The sequence below is a fragment of the Penicillium daleae genome (assembly GCF_028827525.1).
Source record: "Penicillium daleae strain IBT 16125 chromosome Unknown utg000004l_segment0_segment0, whole genome shotgun sequence".
NCBI classification, from domain to species: Eukaryota; Fungi; Ascomycota; class Eurotiomycetes; order Eurotiales; family Aspergillaceae; genus Penicillium; species Penicillium daleae.
In genome coordinates this window covers 351,127-375,560 of record NW_026623152.1, presented here as the reverse complement: position 1 = coordinate 375,560, position 24,434 = coordinate 351,127, and the positions used below count along the sequence as shown (strand labels likewise).

General features: G+C 50.1%; 6 protein-coding genes across 6 annotated transcripts; 3 read left to right on the top strand and 3 right to left on the bottom strand.

Annotated features, from left to right (window-relative positions):
- Positions 1-169: 169 nt before the first annotated feature.
- Positions 170-3,667, bottom strand: N7458_003853 (CDC5/polo family serine/threonine-protein kinase; the record flags this gene model as incomplete). Its single annotated transcript, XM_056907235.1, has 3 exons — positions 170-2,810; positions 2,864-3,306; positions 3,359-3,667. The coding sequence occupies 3 exons, from the start codon at positions 3,665-3,667 to the stop codon at positions 170-172; spliced, it is 3,393 nt and encodes a 1,130-aa protein (XP_056767962.1).
- A 7,154-nt stretch (positions 3,668-10,821) lies between these two features.
- On the top strand, positions 10,822-11,699 carry N7458_003852 (OPA3 family protein; the record flags this gene model as incomplete). The annotated part of the gene is made up of 2 exons (XM_056907234.1): positions 10,822-10,881; positions 10,938-11,699. 2 exons carry the CDS (start codon positions 10,822-10,824, stop codon positions 11,697-11,699), a joined length of 822 nt encoding a protein of 273 aa, XP_056767961.1.
- Positions 11,700-13,400: 1,701 nt separating this feature from the next.
- On the top strand, positions 13,401-14,182 carry N7458_003851 (uncharacterized protein; the record flags this gene model as incomplete). Its single annotated transcript, XM_056907233.1, has 2 exons — positions 13,401-13,680; positions 13,752-14,182. The coding sequence occupies 2 exons, from the start codon at positions 13,401-13,403 to the stop codon at positions 14,180-14,182; spliced, it is 711 nt and encodes a 236-aa protein (XP_056767960.1).
- Positions 14,183-14,913: 731 nt separating this feature from the next.
- Positions 14,914-19,627, top strand: N7458_003850 (class I myosin myoA; the record flags this gene model as incomplete). The annotated part of the gene is made up of 11 exons (XM_056907232.1): positions 14,914-14,973; positions 15,118-15,237; positions 15,514-15,747; positions 15,827-15,872; positions 15,935-15,990; positions 16,041-18,114; positions 18,167-18,258; positions 18,311-18,558; positions 18,612-19,153; positions 19,213-19,383; positions 19,404-19,627. The coding sequence occupies 11 exons, from the start codon at positions 14,914-14,916 to the stop codon at positions 19,625-19,627; spliced, it is 3,867 nt and encodes a 1,288-aa protein (XP_056767959.1).
- A 592-nt stretch (positions 19,628-20,219) lies between these two features.
- On the bottom strand, positions 20,220-21,030 carry N7458_003849 (uncharacterized protein; the record flags this gene model as incomplete). The annotated part of the gene is made up of 2 exons (XM_056907231.1): positions 20,220-20,354; positions 20,440-21,030. The coding sequence occupies 2 exons, from the start codon at positions 21,028-21,030 to the stop codon at positions 20,220-20,222; spliced, it is 726 nt and encodes a 241-aa protein (XP_056767958.1).
- A 786-nt stretch (positions 21,031-21,816) lies between these two features.
- Positions 21,817-24,287, bottom strand: N7458_003848 (WD40 repeat domain-containing protein; the record flags this gene model as incomplete). Its single annotated transcript, XM_056907230.1, has 2 exons — positions 21,817-23,258; positions 23,309-24,287. 2 exons carry the CDS (start codon positions 24,285-24,287, stop codon positions 21,817-21,819), a joined length of 2,421 nt encoding a protein of 806 aa, XP_056767957.1.
- Positions 24,288-24,434: the final 147 nt, after the last annotated feature.

The window sequence follows — 24,434 nt, the reverse complement described above, 5'->3', positions numbered from 1 at the left end:
TCACAAACTAGGTACTCGAAGAAAACAAAACCAACGAGTGGTCAAAACACCGAGATTTCACAAACGCCAGGGTGAATCCAAACATCCAGAGACGCAAATCGCGCACAACAAACACAGGGTCATAACTTCGTAGAGGTGAACTGTAAATAGCACAATTAGAGCCAGAAAATTACTCGCGACCCATGACTCTCAGCCGTTCCTTGAGCATGTCCATCTCTTTGTCATAAGTCATCCCAGTCTTCTTCTCAAGCTTCTCCCTGTCGCTATCCTTCAGCATGATTGATCGATATGCGCCATCGCCATCAGGCGCACCGACTGTAACCCAAACAAACTTCGTCCCATGGCTTCCACCGGATGACCGATCCTGTGTTCCTTGCCAGAACATCTCAGGGGGTACTGACTCCTCTCCAGCTGCTGATCGACTGCGAGATGGACGACCACCAAGTCGTCCATACTTGATCCAGCCTTTGAGAACATCCTTGATGAAGCTTATCTTTTGCAAGAACGAGTTCGCATCTAGGATATCACGAATCCGGTCCTCGACGGAATTGATGGATTCCCCATTGGCGATACTAAGGAATGTAGCAGCTTCATCTGAAGCGACGGCCCGAGTATCAAAGCCCGAGGGATGCATCTTGCCCTTTGCGGTGAAGTAGCGAGCTGCAGAAGGGGAGAGGTGATAGAAGTCAATCCATGGGGAAGAGCTGCGTGTGCGACCAGGCGCAAGAACGAGTTTGGTGTGATCGGGAAAGTTGAATTGGAATGCGCCGTCGCCAAAGCCCCAGATACCGACATTACCAAGCCGCTGGTAGAATTTGACGAATTGGCCACTACTCTGGGCAGGTGTATCATCCGTGATACCCTCATCGCCATGGCGACCGAGAGATCCGATCATGTATTTGCCAAACTGGTCGACCAGCTTGACCCGCTTGATCTTCTCAACATCTGACCTTTCAGTCTCAGACCCAGAGTTGACACGAAGCTTCATGACCTTTGAGCTCTTAGCATCAAAAAGGGATGGATCAATCAAAGCTCGTCGAATACCACGGCAACCAAGCAGATTATCATCACGATTCTCGTAAAACTCCACCGGGACCCCGGCGCGAGGAACAAGTTGATCTGCCTCGGAATACGGGATGCCCTTTTCCTCGGGAGTATCAACACTTCGTGCCTTGCGCCGAATATGTCTCTCCCCATCCCGAACCACAACGCTCGTGGCAGGCTGCCCATTCTCCCCCTTGAAGACGCATCCCACGCTGCCATCGTCCAACACATACCCGATACCGTATCGGTTAGTGTAGTCCACCCATTTAATCACATATGCGTGAGGCTGCTTCCTGGAGCCGACTCGGCGCCGGGTGGGGCCCTGGGTAACCAAGTTTGCCAACATCAATCGCAGATTGGTGTTCACGTCAGACAATGAAGTACCAGGCAGATCCTGGCAGACGTCATCTTGATGGAAGATGGGACTCAGCCCCAGGCTAGAGCGAGCTTTGTTGGACTTGCTATCGGTTCGAGTAAGTCCCTGTGATTGAGATGTAGACTTGGTGTGCTGAGCAGAGGAGAAAGTTGACTCGGTCGGGCTAGGCCTAGGTCGTTCGACTCGCTCAGCAGTGATTTTCAAATCAGAACGCGACACGGATCGCAAAGACGCCTGACGGCTTATAGTTCGTCGCTCCTCCACCACTGCGGACAACTTGGCGTCACCGGTAGGGATCGAAGGCTGTGGCCCTTGGTTGGCAGCTTCCAACCTCCGGGATTGCGATCGTGTTTTACCGATCGTAAGGCCGGAAGGCATGCTGGTTGATTTGGCCAGTTGAGGAACAACATTCTCGCGCAGGGTGGGGGCATTGGAAGCTGACACCATTCGTCGCGTGCGAATTGGCCGCTCAGCAAGCCCGCTAGGAGGCACGCCCGAACTTGGCAAAGACGTGGGTTCGGGCTCCTTTGTGTCTCGGTAAGATTTGACCGTTGGCTCTGCAAAGTCAGGTAGAGCGGGCGCCTTTCGCACAGAAGCCATTCCAGGGCGAGCTTGTTGACGAAGCGTCGCGGCGTGGTTCTGTCCCTCCATCCTGCGTTGCTGGGCAGCCGCAAGCGCGGCATTCGTTCGGGTAGTTGCAACTGCGTTGGTGCGAACCGACACGCTCCGCCGAGACAAAGTGCTATTATCCAGCGCTGAATCTTCCGCACGGATCGTTTTGCGAGAGCTCTCCATAAGACACCAGTCACCCTCAATTTCATGAGGCCATCGATACACGAAGTCCATAGGCAATGGCACGACAGGCCGAAGACCTCTCGCATCCTCCGTCTCGCACTCTGAGTATGCAGATTTTGAGCAATTGCGACCGACTGACTTGCGAGCAGTTCCATCGGGCTTTCTACCGACGCCGCATAGAGAATAGAACGCGGCCTTGCAAGAGTGATAGCGTTGGTTCGGATCATCTACTTGATAGACGTAGGCACGAAGCTTCTCATCCGAGTCGAGCCCATAGCCCTTAACCATGGAATCGCCTCGGGGTGACTGGTCTTTAAGCCAGATCGGCTTGTTGAATCGACATGCTGGGTCCAATTGGCGAGGAATGCAGCCGTCATACATGTTGAAAAAAGGATGCTCGACAATATCATCGGGGTCCGGTCGTTCCTCATCTATCAGGTTCAAGCAGGCACTGACTAGATCTTTCGCCTCCTCGGGTATAAAATTTGAGTGTTCGGATTCTTTCGGCCATACGTAGGCCAAATTCCGGACCTTTTTGTAAATCTCTTCTTGCGTTTTTGATTGGAAGGGTGGGTATCCGGTGAGCATCGCAAAGCTTGCAACAATGTGTTAGCCGATTTGATTGAATAGCGACGCAGGTCGACTTACCATATAACACCCAATGACCAAATATCGACCTTCTGGGTATGGCCGCCCTTGCTCTTGTCAAGAACCTCGGGCGCAATGTAATTTGGTGTCCCGCACAAAGTGTTCCGCCGCTTCGCATCCTTGTCAGATAAGATCATTGCAGCAAGGCCAAAGTCTCCGATTTTGATGTTCATGTTACGGTCAAGGAACAAGTTTCCCATTTTCAAGTCGCGGTGTGCAACGAATCGCTTATGTAGGTACTTTACGCCTGCGCACAGCTGAATCATAAAACGCCTCACTTCTGGTAGACTCAGACACCGTCGTTTTCGAACCATATCCATCACCGAGCCATTCGGGCATAACTCGAGGACGACATATGTGCTTTGTTCAAAGGCAAAGGCGCGATAAAATTGGACGATGAAGGGGTGACGCATTTTCGAATGGATTTGAAGCTCTGTTCGGAACTATGAAATGTCAGCATCTACCATCCAAGTCACTCTGCATCGGTCGCTGTACCTTCTCTTCCATCTTTTTCTGTGGCATTTGTGACTTGACGACTTTCATCGCAAACACGCGACCATTGCGCGCCAATGTGCCCTCGTAACAGACTGCGAATCCTCCCTTCCCCAAGAATCCACCAATGGAGTATTGTTCTGCATCCTCCTCGGGCTCCGTGACTATTGATGGTGGTGGATCTGCATGGTTCCTAGACGCTGATGACGACTTTGGCGCCGCGGTGCCTGTGGGCTTGTCCCCCGCTTTCCGATCCATTGGCGCCTTGGGCTTTATCATCTGGTTCGTTGTCCGAGGTGAAAGGGCTTCCATTCTGGATGTTGCGGCGGTGGGGTTGCTGCGTCGAAGCGATCAGGGCAGTCGCGACGGTTATTTCCGGTAGGATCAAAACCTCCGATAGCAATTTCAAACGTAGTGATCATAAATTGGAACAGAAAATTAAGCGTTGGTGCAAATTTTGGGTATCAGAGTACTGCAAATTGGTATCCCTGCAATCATCCGGAGCGTCAGCACTCGACTTGAATAGAACTCCACCGAGTCCGCAAACCGACCCAAACATTCTGGTCGGAAAAGAGAGACAATAGCATCTTACCGGAATGCAAAGCGCTAAAGAATCAAGAACTATACAAAGCTTCCAAAGGTAACGCGGTTCAAGTCGACCGGGGGTTGAAGTGGGGAGAAAAGCCAAAACCCAAAGTGAAGAACTCAGACCATAATAATTTTCCCGATTCGGAAATCGATAAACAGTGGTTACTGTCACGTGCCTCCATAGCAACCTCGAATTTTCAGCGTATCAAGTCGTCTGACTGGCCTCTACGCTTCAACAACAATAGTGAGAATTAGCTCAAAGTGCAAGTTAAGTTGAATATGTTCCAGGATTCTCCTTTTTCACCAGCCCTGGTGGGCTGCTGTGCTGTGTAGTCATTTGCATAGATCAATTGCGCCGAAATATATTTCTTAGCAGCACCCGCTTGATCTGCCTGCCATTTGAGGGGGTTCCAGGAAGGGATCCATCGGGCACTCAGCCCAAGCAATGAGAGACTAGTCCAGTGTCTGTGCCCGGAGAAGGAGAAATTAGGTATTATTCCCAGCTCTTCGAATTGGACTATTCAGCCTACCTGCATCCACGCTGTCGAATTAACCGTATGTGATGCGAGACTGCTGTGTTTACAACTTTAGCCACGCGTTTCGGCATTGCAGGATCAGGTAGTTTTAATGGGGCCTAAACACTCATCCGCAGGCCACCCCCACATGAATTCACATGTAGATGGTTGTTCAATCTCTGACGTTGTATGGAATCATCTCTGACGTTGTATGGAATCTCTGAAGTTGTATGGAGGGGTTACATTTTGCGGGTCCATACATGCCTTGGAAGTTCCATGAGTGCATTCTGGGCTGAACCTCATCTGATCTCCATACAAACCTGGAAGAGATACAATCCCCAAACATCCGATGGACGGCTCCACAGATGCAAGCAAATCATTACTTTTACTAATATTGGATAGGTAAACTGTAGTATGTTCCGAGGTTAAGACCCAGTGTTCATGTCAGAGTAATTCCTGTAGATGTTTCATGATTGACATTGATAAGTTAAGACTGCCTGCTTGTAAAGTAACCGACATGTCTACATAGCTAACTAGTTTACTATAGCTTCCATCGAATTGGTGAACGTTAGATAGATCCCAGGCTCATTATCTCTTATCTTCGTCGTGATCGTCGTGATCGTGCAGCATCTGACCAGCCTGGCTCCTTGTTTCAATGGAATAGCTGGGCCATCCTGAATACGCAAAATTGGTCTCTATTGCCGAGTCTTTCCTTTCCTTACCCTTCAGACTCGCAATCTCCCTTGCACTTTATGTTCCACAGAGCTACCAACCATATGAACATGGTCGCCGCGTCCCGCCGGAGGACTGTGGCGCTGACTCATCACGGACTATGCTGATTTTGCCCAGTGGGGACATGGCGGGTTCCAGCTCACACGTACCCAAAAAAAGTTCACACGGACCCAAAAAATTTCTGACTAATTTTGGGTACCCATGAGGTACCCGACCTCACACGTACCCAAACTATTTTGGGTCCTGATGAGCTCTTATACTTACTTTTATGCATATGATTAATAATTATGTAGGGGTTCAACTTTAGTTGAACCCCTACCTCACTAAAATATACTATCACTCTATACATCTCTTTACAACTCTATATAGAAGATTATACTATACTCTTAAAGACTCTATCTATTTTTTATTCATAATAATATAAAAGAGGTAGTCTTTCTTCTAGTAAATTACACGTGTTGAAAGAAAAATATAGTTTGTTTGGGGTCATGAATCAAAAGTGTCAACAAAGAAATGAGAGATATATCTTCAACACAAACACAACACCATTTTCTTCTTCTTCTTCCCTCACCACCCACTTTGTTTACCAAAGGTCAGAACACCTGTTTACTCTACTCCCTGACGCGTTTCTCCATATGTTTTGCATATGCTGAACACTTCCAGCTCATCAACATGTCGAATCTTGGACTCTTCCCTGGCCTGGGTCCAACCCGGGCTGAATTTGACAACACCACAGTCTTAAACGCGACCAACCCCGACCCTCTCCTGGGATATGCACATGGTATGTTTCCCAGATGCATATGCTGTTGATATGTTGACCATATGTAGGGCCCATTCCAGACAACAATCGTGGCTGGAAGCCAGCTGCGTATACGGCAGCTCTAGCTGCAGGCGCACGCCACTACGACATCAAGGCAGCTGATATCGCGGCGACCCCGCCTCCAAATCCGGCCGAGGTTCTCAACAAAGAGAACATAGGAGTGTACGTGGTGTCTGAATATACTGAGGGCATGGTTATCGTATGCTGACACTGAGAGGAACAGCTGTGATATTGTCGTCAACCCTCCGTCCCAAATGTGCGGTCTAGTCTTCTCAGAGGGACCTGCTCTGCGTCGACACATCCGCAATGAACATTCCGGAGCTGGCAAGTGTCTATTCGTTGGATATGTTGAACATATGCTAACAATATGACTACGATATAGTCGTCAACCCCAGCCGGCGAGCAAAGACCCAGCTGGAGATTATTGCGGGCCAAAACGCCATCAAGCGTTGGGTCCTGCAGGGTGGCTGGCGGGATGCTAGCTACCTCCATGAGCCTGGACGCGGCCCTGACAATGGATGGATTGGACACTGGGCCTCCGCTCTGGAGCGAATTGCGTAAGTACTCTGGGTACTCTACGTTTTGCACAAGATTGATATACTTGTTACATATGACTCTCATATGTTTAGCGTATGCTAACAATCCGTATAGAGCTACCGATGCACAGTTTGCCGCACAATACGGCACTCGTTTCCACCGCTGGCAGGCCCCAGCAACCCCGAGTTCTGGTCATCGCAGCCGCCGGGTAAGTCCCCTTTTTTTAAGAAATGATATGTTAAGCATATGCTAATAGTATGTAGCGTGGACCTGGCGTCCCTGGGAATCCTATTCCCTTCGCGGGTTTTGGCCCCACTGCCGGTAATGGAGACAATAGTGATGGAGGAGGTGGCCCACCTGCTCCCCATATGCAAGACTCGGAGGAGGAGGAGGAGGTAGAGGAGGAGGAGGTAGAGGAGGAGGAGGTAGAGGAGGAGGAGGTAGAGGAGGAGGAGGTAGAGGAGGAGGAGGAGGAGGAGGAGGAGGAGGAGGAGGAGGAGGAGGAGGAGGAGGAGGAGGAGGTAGAGGTAGAGGTAGAGGTAGAGGACTCATCCTCTGATGCTTTTGAGTCCCTTTAGTTAGGCGTAGGTCTCTTTGTATGAATTTTCTGTTATTTGTCTATACGGAACATATGTTAAACTTATGCTCAAAGTAAATTCAAGATATTCTTAACTTATACCAAAGATTCGCCTGACTCTATACTCCGTAATAATTCCTCCTTCTTCCTTCGAAGGGCTAAGATCCTTTGCTTTCTCTCAAGTTCCGCAACTTCTTGCTGTAGCCGTGCCTCTTCATCATCGAATCCCTGAGTATAGCCTAACTGCTGAGAAATACTATCATGCGGCGCTATTCTAGACGATCCGTCAAGAACTGAACTACCCTGAGGGGTAGATAGCGGTGCAGATATAGATTGACCATATACTGAGCTTATGTCAGTTATCTCTGAAGTAGATATCGAAACTATGTCCGAAATATCTGGAAGCCCAGGTGGTTGCATCGTCGGGTTAAGGTCATCGTAAGGATTGATCACGTTCCAGGGCTGGTATGGTTTATTGATACGACGGTTGGCAGATTTTTTGTAGCGCTTGTCTGATATAAGGTTAGTATATGTGTAACATATGTTGAACATATGGAACAAACCCTTCTTGCGAACTTGTTTGGCAATACGATACACAGGGTTTTGAGATCGCCAAGTTGGGAAGAGACCTAGCTCTTCTGCAAGTTTATTCTTTTGGATCATCTCTTGTACATGTTTTTTGCATCTGTAATAAAGAGATTAGTAATATGCTCTATACATGATAAATCGGGTAATATACCGGAGAATTGCTGTTAACAAAGCTTGCTTTCGGCCTACTGCCTCGTTATCGTGAAAGTGACTACTTTCACTAATTCCAGTATGATGTGATGCATTCGTCCACCATTCAATAGGAATCTTAGATGCCTCTGGGGTTATTCCAGCAAGAATCCAATCAACCTTCTTATTCTGAAACCATTTTTCGGTCTCTGGCCACTTTTCTGCAACTTCATCCATAATTCGAATAACCTCTGCCTTTGAATTTGCATTCCAGATCATATCAATAGACGTAGTAGCTTCGTGACCAGGAAACCTTTTCCGAAAGGCTCGCTTAACGTGCGTTTGGCATAGGATCAATATATTTTGCAGATGTTCTGACCATGTCCAACGAGGATCTAGGCCAGCAAGATAATCTCCAAGCCCTAAATGAAAATAGAAAGTGAGTATAATTCAGGCATATGTTAAGCATATGGGAAGCGTACCAGGTGCTTGCTTCTTACACATGTCAACAGTAACCGTCCGAATTCCCTCACAAGAATCATCCCTTCCAAGCTGATACGCCCATCTAATTGGTTTTCGTCCAACATCCCCAAGAATCTTGAAGATTTTCTCAAAAAGAACCCGATAAGCTACTCGAGTTTCGAGATTCATGAAAGCATAGACATAGGTATTTAACCCTGAGAGTCAGCATATGGTTAGCATATGTTTAGCATATATAGAACACCAGAAAATCTTACTCTTTACCTGTTCATTCCACCCTGAAATTGTGAAAAGCTTGGTTGCTCCCTGAACCATCTTGAAAGCAAGATCCATTTCCAGATGTCGTACACTCTGAAAAAGCTTAGCTTGTTCGTATGTGCAGCATATGATCAGATAATGCTCCCGATTCTCGTCAAAGAAATAGACTTCACGAATCCATTGATCATCCACGTGTTTAGTTAGATCAAACTGGTATTCACGCCATACCCCAGCAAGATTCGTCCCTTCTGGATAATATAGTAGTCTCTGCTTATGAATCAAAGCAGTTACTCTATCCTCAATGTGTAAGCTCTTGTGGATATATCGAAGCGCAGAATCACCATGTTGACGTATAATCTTCGCAAAAGTAGGTGAGACCATCAATTTACGTGCAGTTAATCCTAGGATATCCTGCGTGTTGATTGCGTCAATGATTTCTTGACCAATATCATGTGGTAGCTTTGTAGGCGGTGGCGGCGCATGTGAATGAGATCCTCGACAAACGAGAAGGAAAAAAGGAAAACGATCCCATACGCAGGGGATATAAAGGTCAATCTTCACAGAGCAAACACTATATATCAGCTGACCAACACCATCTGCATGAATTGAGTCTAGGACAGGGTTAGCATATGTTCAGCATATCCAGAGCATATCTAGTGTAAAACATACCACAGTGGCGACGTCTAGCTGAACGATGCTCCACGAAGTAACAGTTCTTGGTTCCATATCCAGTATCTCGTAAGCCATCCTTATCGCAAAGAAGCTTTAGAAACGCGGTGTCTATCCTTGCAGCACTTCGTGGAACGTGCTGACAGTAGTGCCAACGCTGGGATCCGACCTGCGCGTTCGGACACCCAATAAAGGTGAACTACTTATAGTTAACAAATATTTAGTACATGATAATAATATGCACTTACTCCATCTCGAAGCCACACTGTTGGCTTTTGACCTCTGCATGTCCGCTCACTAGGTGCATAAATACATGGCCCTTCTATATCCCACGTCTTGAGAAATCCGAAGTAAAATCTATCTTAAGCGTAAGCTTAATAGAGGTTAAAGCTAGGGAGGGATATATCTTACTCTCTAGTTCGCTCCTGGATTTCCTGCGCAATAGTGTGATACACAGGCTTTGCAGCAAGAGCCTGAAGTTCGCGGAAAAGTGTTGGTTTAACACGGTTATAGCTTTCAGACGGGGTAATAAGATCAGGATGAGCTTGGTGGCAATGTTGAATCCCTGTACATTGAAAGGATCGATGCCATGATCTTGATTCTTTGTCTTTAGAGTCTTTCTGGAGGAGTTTCGTGAAGATTTTCTTGGCCGATTTGAGTTGTTTAATCGAGAATTGAACCTAGGATAATTAGTTATCATATATGCTAAGCATATGCTAGACATATGCTAGGATTATATCGAACATACCGACGACATAAGCTGTGAAGTAGCTTGGTTGACAGCAGTAACGGTGTCTTCCACATTTTCAAGTGGATTTTTGGAGGCATGAATGATATGTAAAATACCATTCTTGTCTGTATCAGGATACTCTGGGAGGATAAGGTGCTCCTGAACTTCGTAGGCGATCACAGCATCTCTAGAGCTAATGCTTACTTGGGTCCCGTCTGTTTCTATACCTGTTTGGTTTCGTTCCGTAAAAGGTGTAGAACATAGAGAGCTAGTATTTTCCTCATTATCCTCACAAGAATCGACATCAGATAACTCATATGTATTAGTGCAATCTTGGTACACTGAAGTTTCAGAGGCCGATCGTTGTCGCTGATATAAAATATAAGATTTATGTATGCTCTTATTTATAAAACGATCACTCACAGATGGAAGATTATAAAGAATTTGATTAATCTCTAATGCAGTACTAGTAGTAGATTGCGTAGAGATAAATATGTCAGAATCGGAATCCTCGAATAGCGATGGCGAGAGTAAAGACGCCGACATCTTGTGGAATTCGATACTTGGTAACAATCTTGAAAAGGGGTAAAATAAGGTGTTTAAAAAATTTTCTGCATTAAAAAATATTATATAATCTAGAGGTTTGGGTACGTGCGAGGTCGGGTACCTCATGGGTACCCAAAATTAGTCAGAATTTTTTGGGTCCGTGTGAACTTTTTTTGGGTACGCGTGAGCTGGGTGCCCGGGACATGGATGTGGCTGATCAACGTCACGGGCAATTTACGTCCGTGACTCAAGCTCAAGGCTGCGGGAGTTGCTCTGACTTGCCCTCCTCAACCCACAATGTCGTTAACACTCAAGCTCTCTTCCCTTGCAATTCGCACTCTCTCCAAGCCCATTGCCGTAAGTACACATGCACCACCTTTCATCCCCCTGGGGCTACATTGACATTCCCGCAGAACCAAATCAAGGCCCAGGCCCGCGAACATGAACGATTTCGCAAGATTTGTGTCTCGATGGCACAAGCCCTCCACCGGTTCGATATGCGTCTTCGACTAGGTTCCATCCGCAATGATGCCGCTATCCGCAAACAGACCGAGGCTGCAGCTGAAGCGAAGAAACACATCCCCACATCACCAACGGTCAAAACGGCGGCCGCAACAAAAGCGGAGGAGGAAGCTATTCTGAAAGCCAAAGCTGCAGCTGAAGAAGCGGCAAAGCCTCAACATTACCGTATTCGACCTCTGTCCGAATCCAAAGCAATTGAGTCCGGCGCGAACTTTATTAGCGAATCCTTCCTCTTTCTCGTCGCAGGGGGTTTGATTGTCTTTGAGTCGTGGCGCTCTCGTCGCAAGGAGAGTACGCGCAGGGAGGGTGTTGAAGATCGACTTGCCGAGCTTGAACAATCCGAGAAGACTGCCCGGGAAGCTTTGATTGCCCTGGAGAAGGAATTGCTGTCTCTCAAAGCTAAGCACGGAGAATCACCGAAGTCGTCACATCGAATCTTGCCCCGCGAAGTGTGGGAAGTTATGCCTGAGATTGAGGAGCCCGAAGTTACAGAGACATGGTGGACGCGCATCACATCCTATATACCTCTCGGCCCATGGTCCCAGGCCTCTAGTCCGCCTACTGCAGCAGAGTCAACGCAAGCTCCTAAGGAAACCAAACCTGCAACCGACATACCACCCGTGCCAATGCAAACAGCTACTCCGAAATCATAGGCCGACCTTAATGGCTCATGACGGCTATTTATTCATAGACATCGAGCGTTTTGGCATCGCTATTTGGCACTTTATCTTGATTCAACTCTTCAGCTTGGATACCCTCCCCTCTTCAGTTTACTCTGGCGCCTTATAGACCTCTGTCCATATTCAGGTACATACACTATCTAATTCATCCTTGAGGAACTATTCATGATTCATCGGCTGCGCAATGAAGCAGGACCAATTGTGTTCTACGAGACCTGTATATCGAGGTGTTATTTCGTGTTATCTTGTTTGTTCCCTCGCTCTGGTGCATAACAATGATCGCTGCAGCCGAGTTAATGGCAGGGCAGCGTTCCTCCAGCCCCGTGCCACTAAGAAGGTCAATGGTTTGACTGACCCCGCGTCCAACCAATGACAATCACAAACGAATGTCAAATGCAAAGAGCTGGACGCTGGAGGGTGTTTGCCAGACTGATCACCTGACGAACGCCTATTTAAACCACCTCCACCCCAATTGATCTTAGATTCCTACACATCGGTCAATCTCTCGATCTTCTGTCTTTCTTCTTTCTACTTCCCCCAACAGACCACCCGGCTTCTCATGCATCAGTAGATTGGCCTGACCAACATCTACCACATGGTATCTCTTGCTGGCGCCCTCACTGGGGGAGCTCGCCGACAGCCCCGCCGCCGCCCTTCAGAGTGTGTAGTAATATTCTCTCTTGATTCTTTGTTTACCTCACACACGACTTTCTATCTCCTTGACCTCAGCAGGAGATCTCCGGTTCTCTTGTTGGGGGGGGGGGGGGGGGATATCTATCTACCCCTCCGACTCGAGAGCCAAGTCTCATCTCTCAGGTCCTCGACCCCGAGATGCAGGTTTCCTTCTCTCAACCGCCTTGACCACATCTTAGAGCTCTAGATTTTAGGGGGAACAGCTCATCTTCCAATCTCCTCGATCTTGAGAGACATTACTCATAACTCAAAGACTTTGACTTCAAGTGCCTTATCAACCGTCACACGAAGCCAATATTGACGTTGCCTTTCCTTTTCATCACTTCCAATTTCTCTGATGGCTACTGTCAATCCAAGGAACAGGGGAAAGCTCCGTCTTATCCTCAATAGGACGGACCCTATCTATATCCATCACCATCACCAGTCCGACCAAATCATCAAAGCTGGCATCATACCATTGCCACTCAAATTCTGAACGGTCATTCAGATGCTTTCTTAATGCTACATGATAATGCCGAGATCCTCTGTATCTGGTCCGGACTGGATCATCAAGCGGGGGCTTGCCATCCCATGAGCCCGGCTATTTGCATCCTTGAGACCTGACAAATCAGATTCCTAGTCTTCTCCGAATCTCACGATCTTCATTCTTCTTACACTTCTTCCTCTCAAACAAGGGAGACACGAAGCGAACCACTCCCTTACCCTAGGTTCCAGCAATTCATCAGATTTGGATACCAAGGGAACAACAACAGACGAGCCAAGTTGTGACATGCGGCAAATGTACGTCACCACGCGAATTGAGTCATGCTGGGAAAGATCTAACGTGTCATTGATCGACAGGGCTGATTTATCTCCTCCGGCTTCTCAACAGCCCTAAACTTCCAGTCACCTTTGAGTATGCGACCGAAATGGGCCTGACTCTCTCACTGGGTTCATTCACCTGATAATTTTGAAGCTTTATGTCATGTGCTGCTTCAGAAAATGACTCCTACTCCAACTGCTCGGATTTCCCAGTTCACTCTTATCGCTGCACCCGTCAACTCCGACATGTTAGCCCTTTTCTATCGGCAGCAGTTCGCTGCCACATACTGGCTTCCATCAGACGGACTGCGTTCATCCCTTCGCCCTGGAACTCCATGTAGTGGTTTCCAGCAGAACTCATTGGATCCTGTTGGCCCTTCGAAGTGCTCTCACATTCGGTTCCATCCTGTTCATGATCTTTTCCACTCTTACTCTCTCGGAAAACCACCGCGGTTTCCGAGTACCGTCTATCGACGGAAGTAGAAGACGAATTCGATATCGCCACCAATTTGGCATTCCCACTGCCCACAGAGCTTGATGACACAGGCGTCGGCCGGCGTAGGACCTTGCAAGCCAAACGCACATTCCGTGCCTTTAGAGAGGTGCTTCAGAGTGCTCTTACGTCTGGTTACTTCTACCTCTTCATCTACTCACACCCTCACTCTCTTTGGGAACAGAATTTCGACATTGCAACCAATTTGGCATTCCCACTGCCCACAGAGCTTGATGACACGAGCATCGGCCGATGCCTTGCAAGCCAAACGCACTTCCCGTGCTTCTGGAGAACAAATACGCGCAGTTCAACGGCCGCCGAACTTGCCAAGTTCTCTTTGAACGCTAACCACGAGCCCGATGTGATTGACAGACTCGTTTCATTTTACGAGAAGAGCATCATGTTGTCGGACGAAATCCTTTACCGCCCGATGAAACAGCTCATCCGAAATCAACCTGTCCACTCTTAGAGCTAATTCGACAAAAATGGTGAGTCAAGACTTCCCGCACCACTATGGAAGCGGTACTAACTACTCGACGTTCAAATACAGGGAGTTTCTCCCGCAATATCTGGCGACACCTTGGATTGACGAGGTCCGCCCGTCTCAACCTTGAATCGAACTTTGTAATGAAATTCTTGCCGTGAACAAACATACAAGGAGGAGGACTTCACCTGGAAGGACGAAGGAGGAATCATTTACCCGTATTTGTGTGCATCAGATGCACGGCTACAATGGCGAGGCATGTTTGATGAATAACTGCACTCCGAGGAAGAGGGCTACAGGATTCACGAGGATAGCCGTGAGCACGATGTCCACGGGAAGATTTTGAATGAATTTATGATGAAGGACCGAGATAGCTTTGCTTGTAATTAGCGGTTCTCCATGTGCGCAACGAAGATGATATATCGGCTTCTGATGCTGTCATGTTCCACTTGCTCGCAAACACGCAAAGCAGATGAAGATGACATCTGGATACATTCTATGAAGAATGCTTACAGAGTCTCGCAGACTCTTATTGCGAGTGATTATAGCGATTTAAGCACGGTGTCAGCCTAGAATTACTCAAAGTACATGAGTGTGAAAGTACCCAAAATGATGAGAGTGGCGCCTAATAAAACACAAAATACATGATGTACATCCCACTGCCTGAGGCGCTTCCGAACATGTCAGGCGTCAGTTTTCCGCTGGGCCCTTTCTCCATGCCCAATGACGTCGGTGCTGCTATTCTTGACCCGCACGAGCCACAGGCCCTGACGCCCGTGGCTAACAAATTCTCTTGTCAAAGTTTTTTCCGTGATAGACAAGAGAGAGGCAAATATCGGGGCACTAGTTACAGTCCCGTAATTCCATATTTTGTATACGTGCCGAGACTTCCGTCTTCCCATCTCTACAAAACTCTTTAGTTCGTCGCCCCTGAGGCAGCAACGGATAAGAACCACAGAAACACCAGGCCCCGACCAGACGACCAGAGACCCTCAGTGTGGCGCAGGCGGGTTGTTTGCTTTGGTTTGTTCTGGTTGTACGTAAGTCCGCGCCCGCACGGCGCCTCCATTCCGCTTCCCTTCAATCGTCCACTCTGGCCCTTGGTTGCCTCAACATCCCTCTTCGCTGCAATTCCTCTCTCAAAGTGATTCAGATCCTCTGGTCACCTTTGATTGATTTCCTACAAGTGTTATCCGACCCCGAGATCACGGGAGCTTGCCACAAACATGGTTAGTGGCTCATCCCCTCTCCCAGTGTCGCAAGACCAAGTCGCCGGAACGATCTGAACTGACCCCGCGATGTTTCATGATTTATAGGGTCAGTCACGACGCCCCGTAGGTGGCGAGAAGAAGAGCCGCTTTGGGCGCAACAAAGCAGTCGCCGATGTGGGCGATGGCCGACAGACGAGTAAGTCGCAGGTCAAGAAGGCCACCTTTGAAAGTTCAAAGAAGAAGGAGATTGGTGTCTCGGACCTCACGCTGCTGAGCAAGATCTCCAACGAAGCCATCAATGATAACTTGAAGCTCCGTTTCGAGCATGACGAGATCTATGTAAGGGAGCCGCCGGCGCAGTTCACTGCGGGGCAGCCGCCGTGCGGGACGAGTACGAAGGCTAACGGGCGTCATACAGACCTATATCGGACACGTGCTGGTCTCTGTCAACCCGTTCCGGGATTGTAAGTGAATATGTGGGCTGTTTCAGTATTATTGGGCTGCTAACGAACGATTTCGCCTATAGTGGGTATCTACACTGATAAGGTGCTTGACTCCTACCGCGGCAAGAACCGACTCGAAGTTCCCCCCACGTATTCGGAGTCGCCGAATCCGCATACTACAACATGAAGTCCTACAAAGACAACCAGTGTGTGATCATCTCCGGAGAGTCAGGTGCCGGAAAGACGGAAGCCGCCAAACGAATCATGCAGTACATTGCCAGTGTATCCGGGGGTAGCGATTCGTCCATTCAGCAGACTAAGGACATGGTGCTGGCCACGAATCCTCTGCTGGAGTCATTCGGTAATGCAAAGACATTGCGCAATAACAACTCCTCGCGATTCGGCAAGTATCTCGAGCTGGAGTTCAACGCCAACGGAGAGCCCGTGGGTGCCAACATTACAAACTACCTCTTGGAGAAGTCTCGAGTTGTCGGCCAGATTACGAACGAGCGAAACTTCCACATTTTCTACCAATTCACAAAGGGTGCGCCGCAGAAGTACCGCGACAGCTTCGGTGTGCAACAACCGCAGACCTACCTCTACACGAGCCGTTCGAAGTGTTACGATGTGCCGGGAATCGACGATGTTGCGGAATTCAAGGATACCGTGGATGCGATGAGAATGATTGGCATGAGTGAAGCGGAGCAAGATAACGTTTTCCGTATGCTGGCGGCAATTCTGTGGATCGGCAACATTCAGTTCACGGAAGACGATTCGAGCAATGCGTCGATTACAGATCAGTCGGTGGTTGATTTTGTGGCCTACCTGCTGGAGGTTGATTCTTCGCAGGTCAACAAGGCTTTGACTCTTCGTCTGCTGGAGACCGCTCGTGGAGGCCGAAGAGGCTCCACCTATGAGGTTCCATTGAACACGGTCCAGGCTGTCGCAGTCCGGGACGCTCTGGCCAAGGCCATTTACTTCAATCTTTTCGACTGGATTGTGGAGCGTGTGAACCAGTCTCTGACTGCTCGAGGGGCTATCGCTAACTCGATTGGTATTCTGGATATCTACGGCTTCGAGATTTTTGAGAAAAACTCTTTCGAGCAGCTTTGCATCAACTACGTCAATGAGAAGCTGCAGCAAATCTTTATTCAGTTGACATTGAAGGCGGAGCAGGACGAATATGCTCGCGAACAGATCAAATGGACTCCCATCAAGTACTTTGATAACAAGGTTGTCTGCTCCTTGATTGAGGACAAGAGACCCCCTGGTGTGTTTGCTGCGTTGAACGATGCTTGCGCTACTGCGCACGCCGATTCTGGTGCTGCCGACAACACTTTTGTGGGCAGGCTGAACTTCCTCGCCCAGAACCCCAACTTTGAAGGCCGTCAAGGCCAGTTCATCATCAAACACTACGCCGGTGACGTGAGCTATGCGGTGGAGGGAATGACTGACAAGAACAAGGATCAGCTTCTGAAGGATCTGCTCAACTTGGCTGGTTCCAGCAGCAACCAATTTGTCCACACTATCTTCCCCAACCAGGTCAACCAGGATGATAAGCGCCGTCCACCTACCGCTGGTGACAAGATTAAGGCATCTGCCAATGACCTCGTTGCCACCCTGATGAAGGCCCAGCCCTCATATATTCGTACCATCAAGCCCAATGATAACAAGGCTCCTCGGGAGTACAACGAGGGTAATGTGCTTCACCAGATCAAATATCTTGGTTTGCAAGAGAACGTGCGCATCCGTCGTGCCGGTTTTGCGTACCGTCAGACTTTTGACAAGTTCGTCGAGCGATTCTACCTGCTCTCACCCAAGACCTCCTACGCCGGTGACTACACGTGGACTGGTGATTCCGAGTCCGGTGCCAAGCAAATCCTGAGGGATACCAGCATTCCTGCCGAGGAGTACCAGATGGGTATCACCAAGGTCTTTGTCAAGACTCCCGAGACCCTCTTCGCACTTGAGGCTATGCGAGACCGGTACTGGCACAACATGGCCATTCGAATCCAGCGTGCCTGGCGCAACTACTTGCGCTACCGTATTGAGTGTGCTATCCGTATTCAACGGTTCTGGCGACGCATGACTGGCGGTCTTGAGATCATCAAGGTGCGTGATCAGGGACACCAGATTCTGCAGGGCCGCAAGGAGCGCCGGAGAATGAGTTTGCTTGGCTCTCGTCGCTTCTTGGGTGATTATCTTGGCGTGGGCAACAAGGGTGGCCCTGGTGAGATGATTCGTAGTGGTGCCAACATCAGCAGTAAGTTAAAATGCCTGCCTCCAGACGTCCGTTATCTAATCTTATGTCACAGGCTCTGAAGATCTGCTTTTCTCCTGCCGTGCTGAGCTTCTCGTCTCCAAGTTTGGTCGATCCAGCAAGCCTGTCCCTCGGATCCTGGTTTTGGTGAGTCTCTTTCTTCAGCGTCGGTGTAAGATATGGACTAACAGCTGGCCAGACCAACCGGCATGTGTACATTGTGGCACAGAGTATCGTCAACAACCAGCTGGTCATTTCATCCGAACGCACCATTCCCCTTGGCGCCATCAAGACCGTCAGCACTTCGAACTTGAAGGATGACTGGTTCTCGTTGGTAATCGGTGCTCAAGAGCCTGATCCCCTTCTTAACTGCGTGTTCAAGACTGAATTCTTTACCCACCTTTCCAATGCTCTTCGCGGATCTTTGAACCTCAAGGTCGGCGAAAGGTAAGATGATTTCCCCTCGAGAATGACTTCAACGGAACCTAATAACTATGCAGCATCGAATACAACAAGAAGCCCGGGAAGCTGGCATACGTCAAGGCTGTCAAGGACCCAGCTGCTGGTGCCATCGACAGCTACAAGAGCAGCACCATTCACACCAGCGCCGGTGAACCTCCCAGCTCTGTTTCCAAGCCTACCCCCCGAGCTAAGCAGGTCGCCGCTCGGCCCGTAACGAAGGGTAAACTACTCCGACCAGGCGGTCCCGGCGGCGGTCCCTCGAAGCTGTCCGCTGCTGCGCGCAAGCCTGCACCGGTTGCCCAGCCTTTGCCCCAGTCGACTCCTCAGCCTGCCGTGCAATCACGAATCGTTCCTCAGCCTGTGGCGGCGGTTACAGCTGCCGCTGCCGCACACTCTCGCAATCAGTCGACTAGCTCTGTGAGAGCTCCTCCACCTCCACCCCCCACTGCACCTCCTGCTGCTGCTGCCGCCCCTGCGAAGCCCACCGCGAAGGTCCTGTACGACTTTAGCAGTGATCGCGCCAACGAATTGACCATCCGCACTGGTGAGATTGTGCAAATTGTTTCCAAGGAAGGAAACGGTATGTTACTATCCATTATAGATGTCGTCATAACGAATCTAGTACTGACTTTTCTCCAGGATGGTGGCTCTGCATGAACATGACAACGTCCACTCAAGGTTGGACTCCCGAAGCCTACCTCGAAGAGCAAGTTGCGCCCACACCTAAACCCGCACCTCCCCCACCCCCGCTGCACCTCGCGCCACGCCCAGCCCGGTCCCCAACGGCGTTGGTGCCGTCGCCGCAGCCAAGTCCAAGCCTGCTCCGCCAGCACCACCAGCCAAGCGGCCCAACATGGCTGGTCGCAAGCCCGCACCTCCCCCTGCACCCCGGGATAGCACCCTGAGCATGAACTCGGGTGACTCCTCCGGTGCCAGCGGCCGTGGCACACCCAACAGCACTTCGAATGCCAGTCTGGCCGGTAATCTGGCCGAGGCACTGCGGGCTCGGCAGAGTGCTATGCAGGGGAAGCATGATGATGACGATGAGTGGTAGATATTCCGATTTGCATGTGCAAGATTGTTCGTGTTACGTTCTGTTGCGCTTCATGTACCTGGTCGGTCGCAGGTGCTGGATCCGTCTCTTCGTTTCTGCGCTTAGCGTTGGACCTTTTTTTTTAATCTTTTGTTTCTTGTTACACCCCTTTGTTTCTATTCAACCAAGTTTTTCTTTCCCTTTCTTACCTTCTACGACGTTGTTCATATGTGTCTGCAAAACGTTGATATGAATTCCTCGACATTGTGCATTCATTCTTGATGGATATGCTCCAGGTCATTACTGTTTTGTTTGCGGTCATGGACTGGCAGGTTCTGACCGTTTGCCTCCTTTTCTCCCTTTACCCCCTTGTCCAAGATTATTTTGTGGTTTGAAGAGTAGAAGATAAGAGATTCGAAGAGTGGAAATATATATACTGTCTACAGAAGAAACACAACCATCCAATTGGTCAAATTGATTCATAATTGTGAACAGACACCACCTGATAATGATGAAATGCGCATCGTATGCTTCAGAATAAATCGCAGCCCCAAATCCAAGCTTTGCTTCACCGGGACTAGTAGACCCTGTCAGACAACAGCATCCATGTCTACTACAGGAACTTGCTGGCGAGGCTCATCAGTCCACCAGGACCACCAGTGCCACCAATACCACCACCCTGGCCCTTCATGTACATCTTCAAAGCCATCTCCGCAGCACTGTTAACAGCAGACTGCTTATCACCAGACTACCCACAACCCCAAAAGTTAGCATCACTTCCAACACGAAACAATCAATCACCCATCATCCCAAACACGCTTCATAGAACTTACCATACTCGCCCCAGCCCCCTGCTTCTGATCCCACAACTTCCCCGCCTGCGCCATCGCCATCCCAATCAACTTATTCTTATCCATACCTCCATCCGAAGCACCCCCAGACGTAAACATCTTCAACGCCTGCATCGCCGCCCCCGCACCAACAGTCGACGAATCATGGCTGCGCCCCGCCTCGCTACCGCCCGAGTTGTACATCGCATTATGCGCCTGCACCGCATGCTGCTCGTCGACCTCGATCCGCGCCGGATCCTGGAACTGGCCCTTGCGCTCGTTCAGGAACGACAGCGCCGAGTTGAACAGCGAGCTGCTGTCTGGGCTGTCGTGGTGTGCTTGCGCGTGGTTCGCCGCGCTGCTGAAGTCGTCGCCGCCGGAGTATTGCTGCGAGCCTTCGTAGCGGGTGTCGTTCATGTCGCCGTGGCGCCGGTCGTCACGGCCGTAGGAGTCGTTGCGGCGCTCGTCGCGGCCGTAGGAGTCGCCCCCGGAACCGCCCTGGTTCCGACCTTCGTCGCGGCGGCCGTAGGAATCCTCGTTATACGAGTTTCCGTTTCCGCGGTCGTTGTTATCGTAGTAATCACGAGAGGCCATTGTTATAATGGAGATGTGGAAGGTAGAAATGGAAGAATTGGATGGAGGAGAGACGGGGTTGGAAGGAACGAGGTACAGTTGTTGCGTGTGAGAGAGATGAGGGGTATTTACGTAGCCTGAATCTGAGCCTGAGCCTGAGCCTGAGCTGGATCGATCCGGTGGCGGGGTGGGGGGTGTTAGTGTTAGTGATAGGTGGAGACAGATCGAAGCTGAAATGACGATAGTCGCTTTGCGGGTTGGAGAATTATTGGTTGGCCACGTATGTGCCGGGTTTAGTGCATGGAGACTGTATTTTAGATCTTTTTGATATCAGGTTCATCGTCCTGGAAGGGGTTAGTGATTTGGTAGTGCCTACTTCCCTACTACTGTAGGTAGTCCCGAGTAGGAGGGTGATAGTGCTCGGCGCTAGACATTCCATTCGGCGATTAACTTCAAACACGTGGAGATCGCAGCAGCTAGACATGGCACGTTTTCAAATGTGCGGGAGATGATTACAGTAGTACAGTTTTAGCCCATTAGAGGTTTACTTTTAGAGCAGCCAGGGGGAGTAGAATTCAAGTTCATCAGTCGACTCGCGTCTTTCTATACGTGTCATACATCAGACAGCCAACAACACCAAGACAGAACAGACAATAGAAAAAAGTAAACGAGGGAAACAATGCATTAAAAAAGAAAACAAAAAGCCCAGGGTATCAGAATGCATCGAATCGCAAAATCAGCAAAAAACCAAAAACAGAAGAAAAAAAAGCAAATAAACCACCATCCCTACAAGTCCAAGTCCACCCATCACAACATGAACATCTCATACTCCTCATCCTCCAACGTCCTCAAAAACCTCAACTCTCTCTGCCTCGCCCCAGCAACACACCTCTCATCCCCGTCCAACTCCCCCTCCCCAACCCACTCATTCGGCAAATCCGCCAACCCAAACGCCTGCCCCCAATTACGGCGCTCAAACTGCATGAATCCGCCAAAATGTGGGTCCGTGTTGGCGACCCAAATCGCCCCGCCATCAGGCGCGTAGTCTGCACCGCCAATTTCGCCGAAGAAATCGTGTACCTGGCGCGACTGGTACATCTGCGCGTCGATGATGGAGATGCGGTCGGCGGGTTCGGCGCAGAGGAGGGTGCGCGGGCCGCCGCCGACGGGGGAGAAGCGGAGGGAGCGGTAGCCCGCGACGTCGGAGTCGATGGTTTCGAGGGCGCGCCAGGTGCGTGCGTCCCAGATGATGACTGTTTTGTCTTGGTTGCTTGTTGCGATGTGTCGCATGTCGGGGGACCAGGCGCAGGCGAAGCCGAAGTCGCGGTGGCCGCGGAGCGGGTGTACGGGGCGGCCGGTGTCAGCTTCGATGACCCACGCGTCGGGGGAGTCACCGATGACAACGCGGAGACGGCTGTCCGGAGATGTGGCGGTGCAGTTGATTGGGCGGGAGAGTTCTTGGTCGGAGAGGAAGATGTTTGTTTCGCAATCCAGGACACGGAGGTGTCGGTCATTCGAGGCGAAAACGCAGATGGGCGAGCTGCCGGATCGGTTGCGGATGATGTCGACGTGGTTGGTGATACCATCGTTGAAATCGGGAGTGACTAGTCCTTTTGCGCCGGAGCCTTCGCCGCTGGTCCCGCGTAGTGCATACTCGCCGCAGAACCCGCCTGCGATTGTGAGACCGTACGCTGATTTCATACTGGAGATCTTGACCGGGCCGAGGAAGCCGGACTCCGGGGCGGGACGGGTGAGGTCAATAAGACAACGGATATCGTCGAAGTCGGGCGTCCAGGAGTAGACCTTGGACCGACTGGCAAAATGGACGGTGTTATATCCAGGCACCGACATCAAGTTGCGCAGTTGAAAGTGCTCCACGGTCGCCTTGTGCTCTGTATGCATGGACTTTTCTTGGAAGAAGATCTCGTCCTGTGGGAGCCTTTCTGCAAGGAGATTGTGGGAGTAATCAAGGTTATGGTAGGAAGTGTACCATACATCACGCAACCCCCGAGCATCAGAGCGTTTCACCTTGAGTGTTTCTGCCCAAGGCATCTGCTGGAGATCATAGAATCGACCTTTGAATCCGCTTGGGCGGCGAATCTCTAGAGGTTGTTTCCAGCCCATCATTTTGGATAGAGAACGCAGTTGTGGAGGGACTCGATTCTCCGAGTGGAAGCTGTTGGGGATCATGTTGGAATGGACCATCCAGCGTTGTATAAACTCGTCGATGGTGAGATTTCGCTCATATGCTACGACCGTCAGTGAGATAATTGGACATGACGATTGGGGATAGTCATACTGGTTGTGTGGATGATGGAGGCAGGATGCCAGTCAGGCTCTTCTTCAGGTATATTGTCCACGGGAAGTGGACCTGCCGGAGGGAATTCAGGCGCTACCGCCGGAACTTGCGGTGGTGTGGGATTCGTCGGTTCGTAACTGATAGTTTGGTAAAACTCATCCAGATTCACATCGTGCATCGCAGTCTCGTGCGGTGAGTGCCCGGCGATATGTTGGTGGTAGTATTCTTCTTCGTCAGGATAAAATCGGAGTAAATCATCTAGATCATCATCGGGAATGGTCGATGGCGAGGGGTTGTCCTCCTCCAGAACAGAGTCATAGTCCATAACCATATCCTTGTGGTCGTTCTGACCCGCTATCGTCGCGATGTTTTGCCATGTCGCAGTGCGCTCAATCAAGTCCTGCACAATACTTTCCATGTCCATGTCACTCTCACTTGTCTCTGAATCCAGCGACTGATCCTCCGATGTATATAGGAAGCTGTTCACGCCAGACTGCGTCGAGTAGATCCTGTCGGCCGAAGGATCCGAGGCATTTCCTTCCACTTCCATGAGCGCGGCACCGGGTCGATAGAACGACGAGGTACCTCCGGTCACAGCATTAACGACCTGATGGACAACGAAAGAACCGCTCTCATCGTTGACAGCACGGGGATATTGCGCGACAGCTGCCAAAGCTGCAACCCCCACATTGTGCAACCGCTGATCCTCTTGCGCGGCCATATCGACGGCGGTAGTCGCAAATGCAGACGAAGGCGAGCCACGACGAGCTTCCATGCTCAGGGCTGACGCATCATCACCATCGAGGGTAGAGGACCTGCCGCTGGGAACGTCTGACGGATCGCTATTCATACGTGGACGGGCTGGCACTCCAGCAGTATCACATGACCCATTGCGAGACGCCGGTGGAGAGAGATAGTCTGACTGGCGAGGCAAGTCTGACGACGGCAGCGTAGTTGCAGCGTTGCTGTCACCACGCATTGCCCGTCATGGAGGGTCGGAAAGGGCGCAGGTGTCTCCCGGTCCGGGGAAGATACCGAAATGGCGGGGTGAGACCAGCAGGAGAGTTGGAACCCTGGAAAGTTAAAGCCCGCACCTCGGAACAGCCGAAAGGAGGTGATCTGAAGA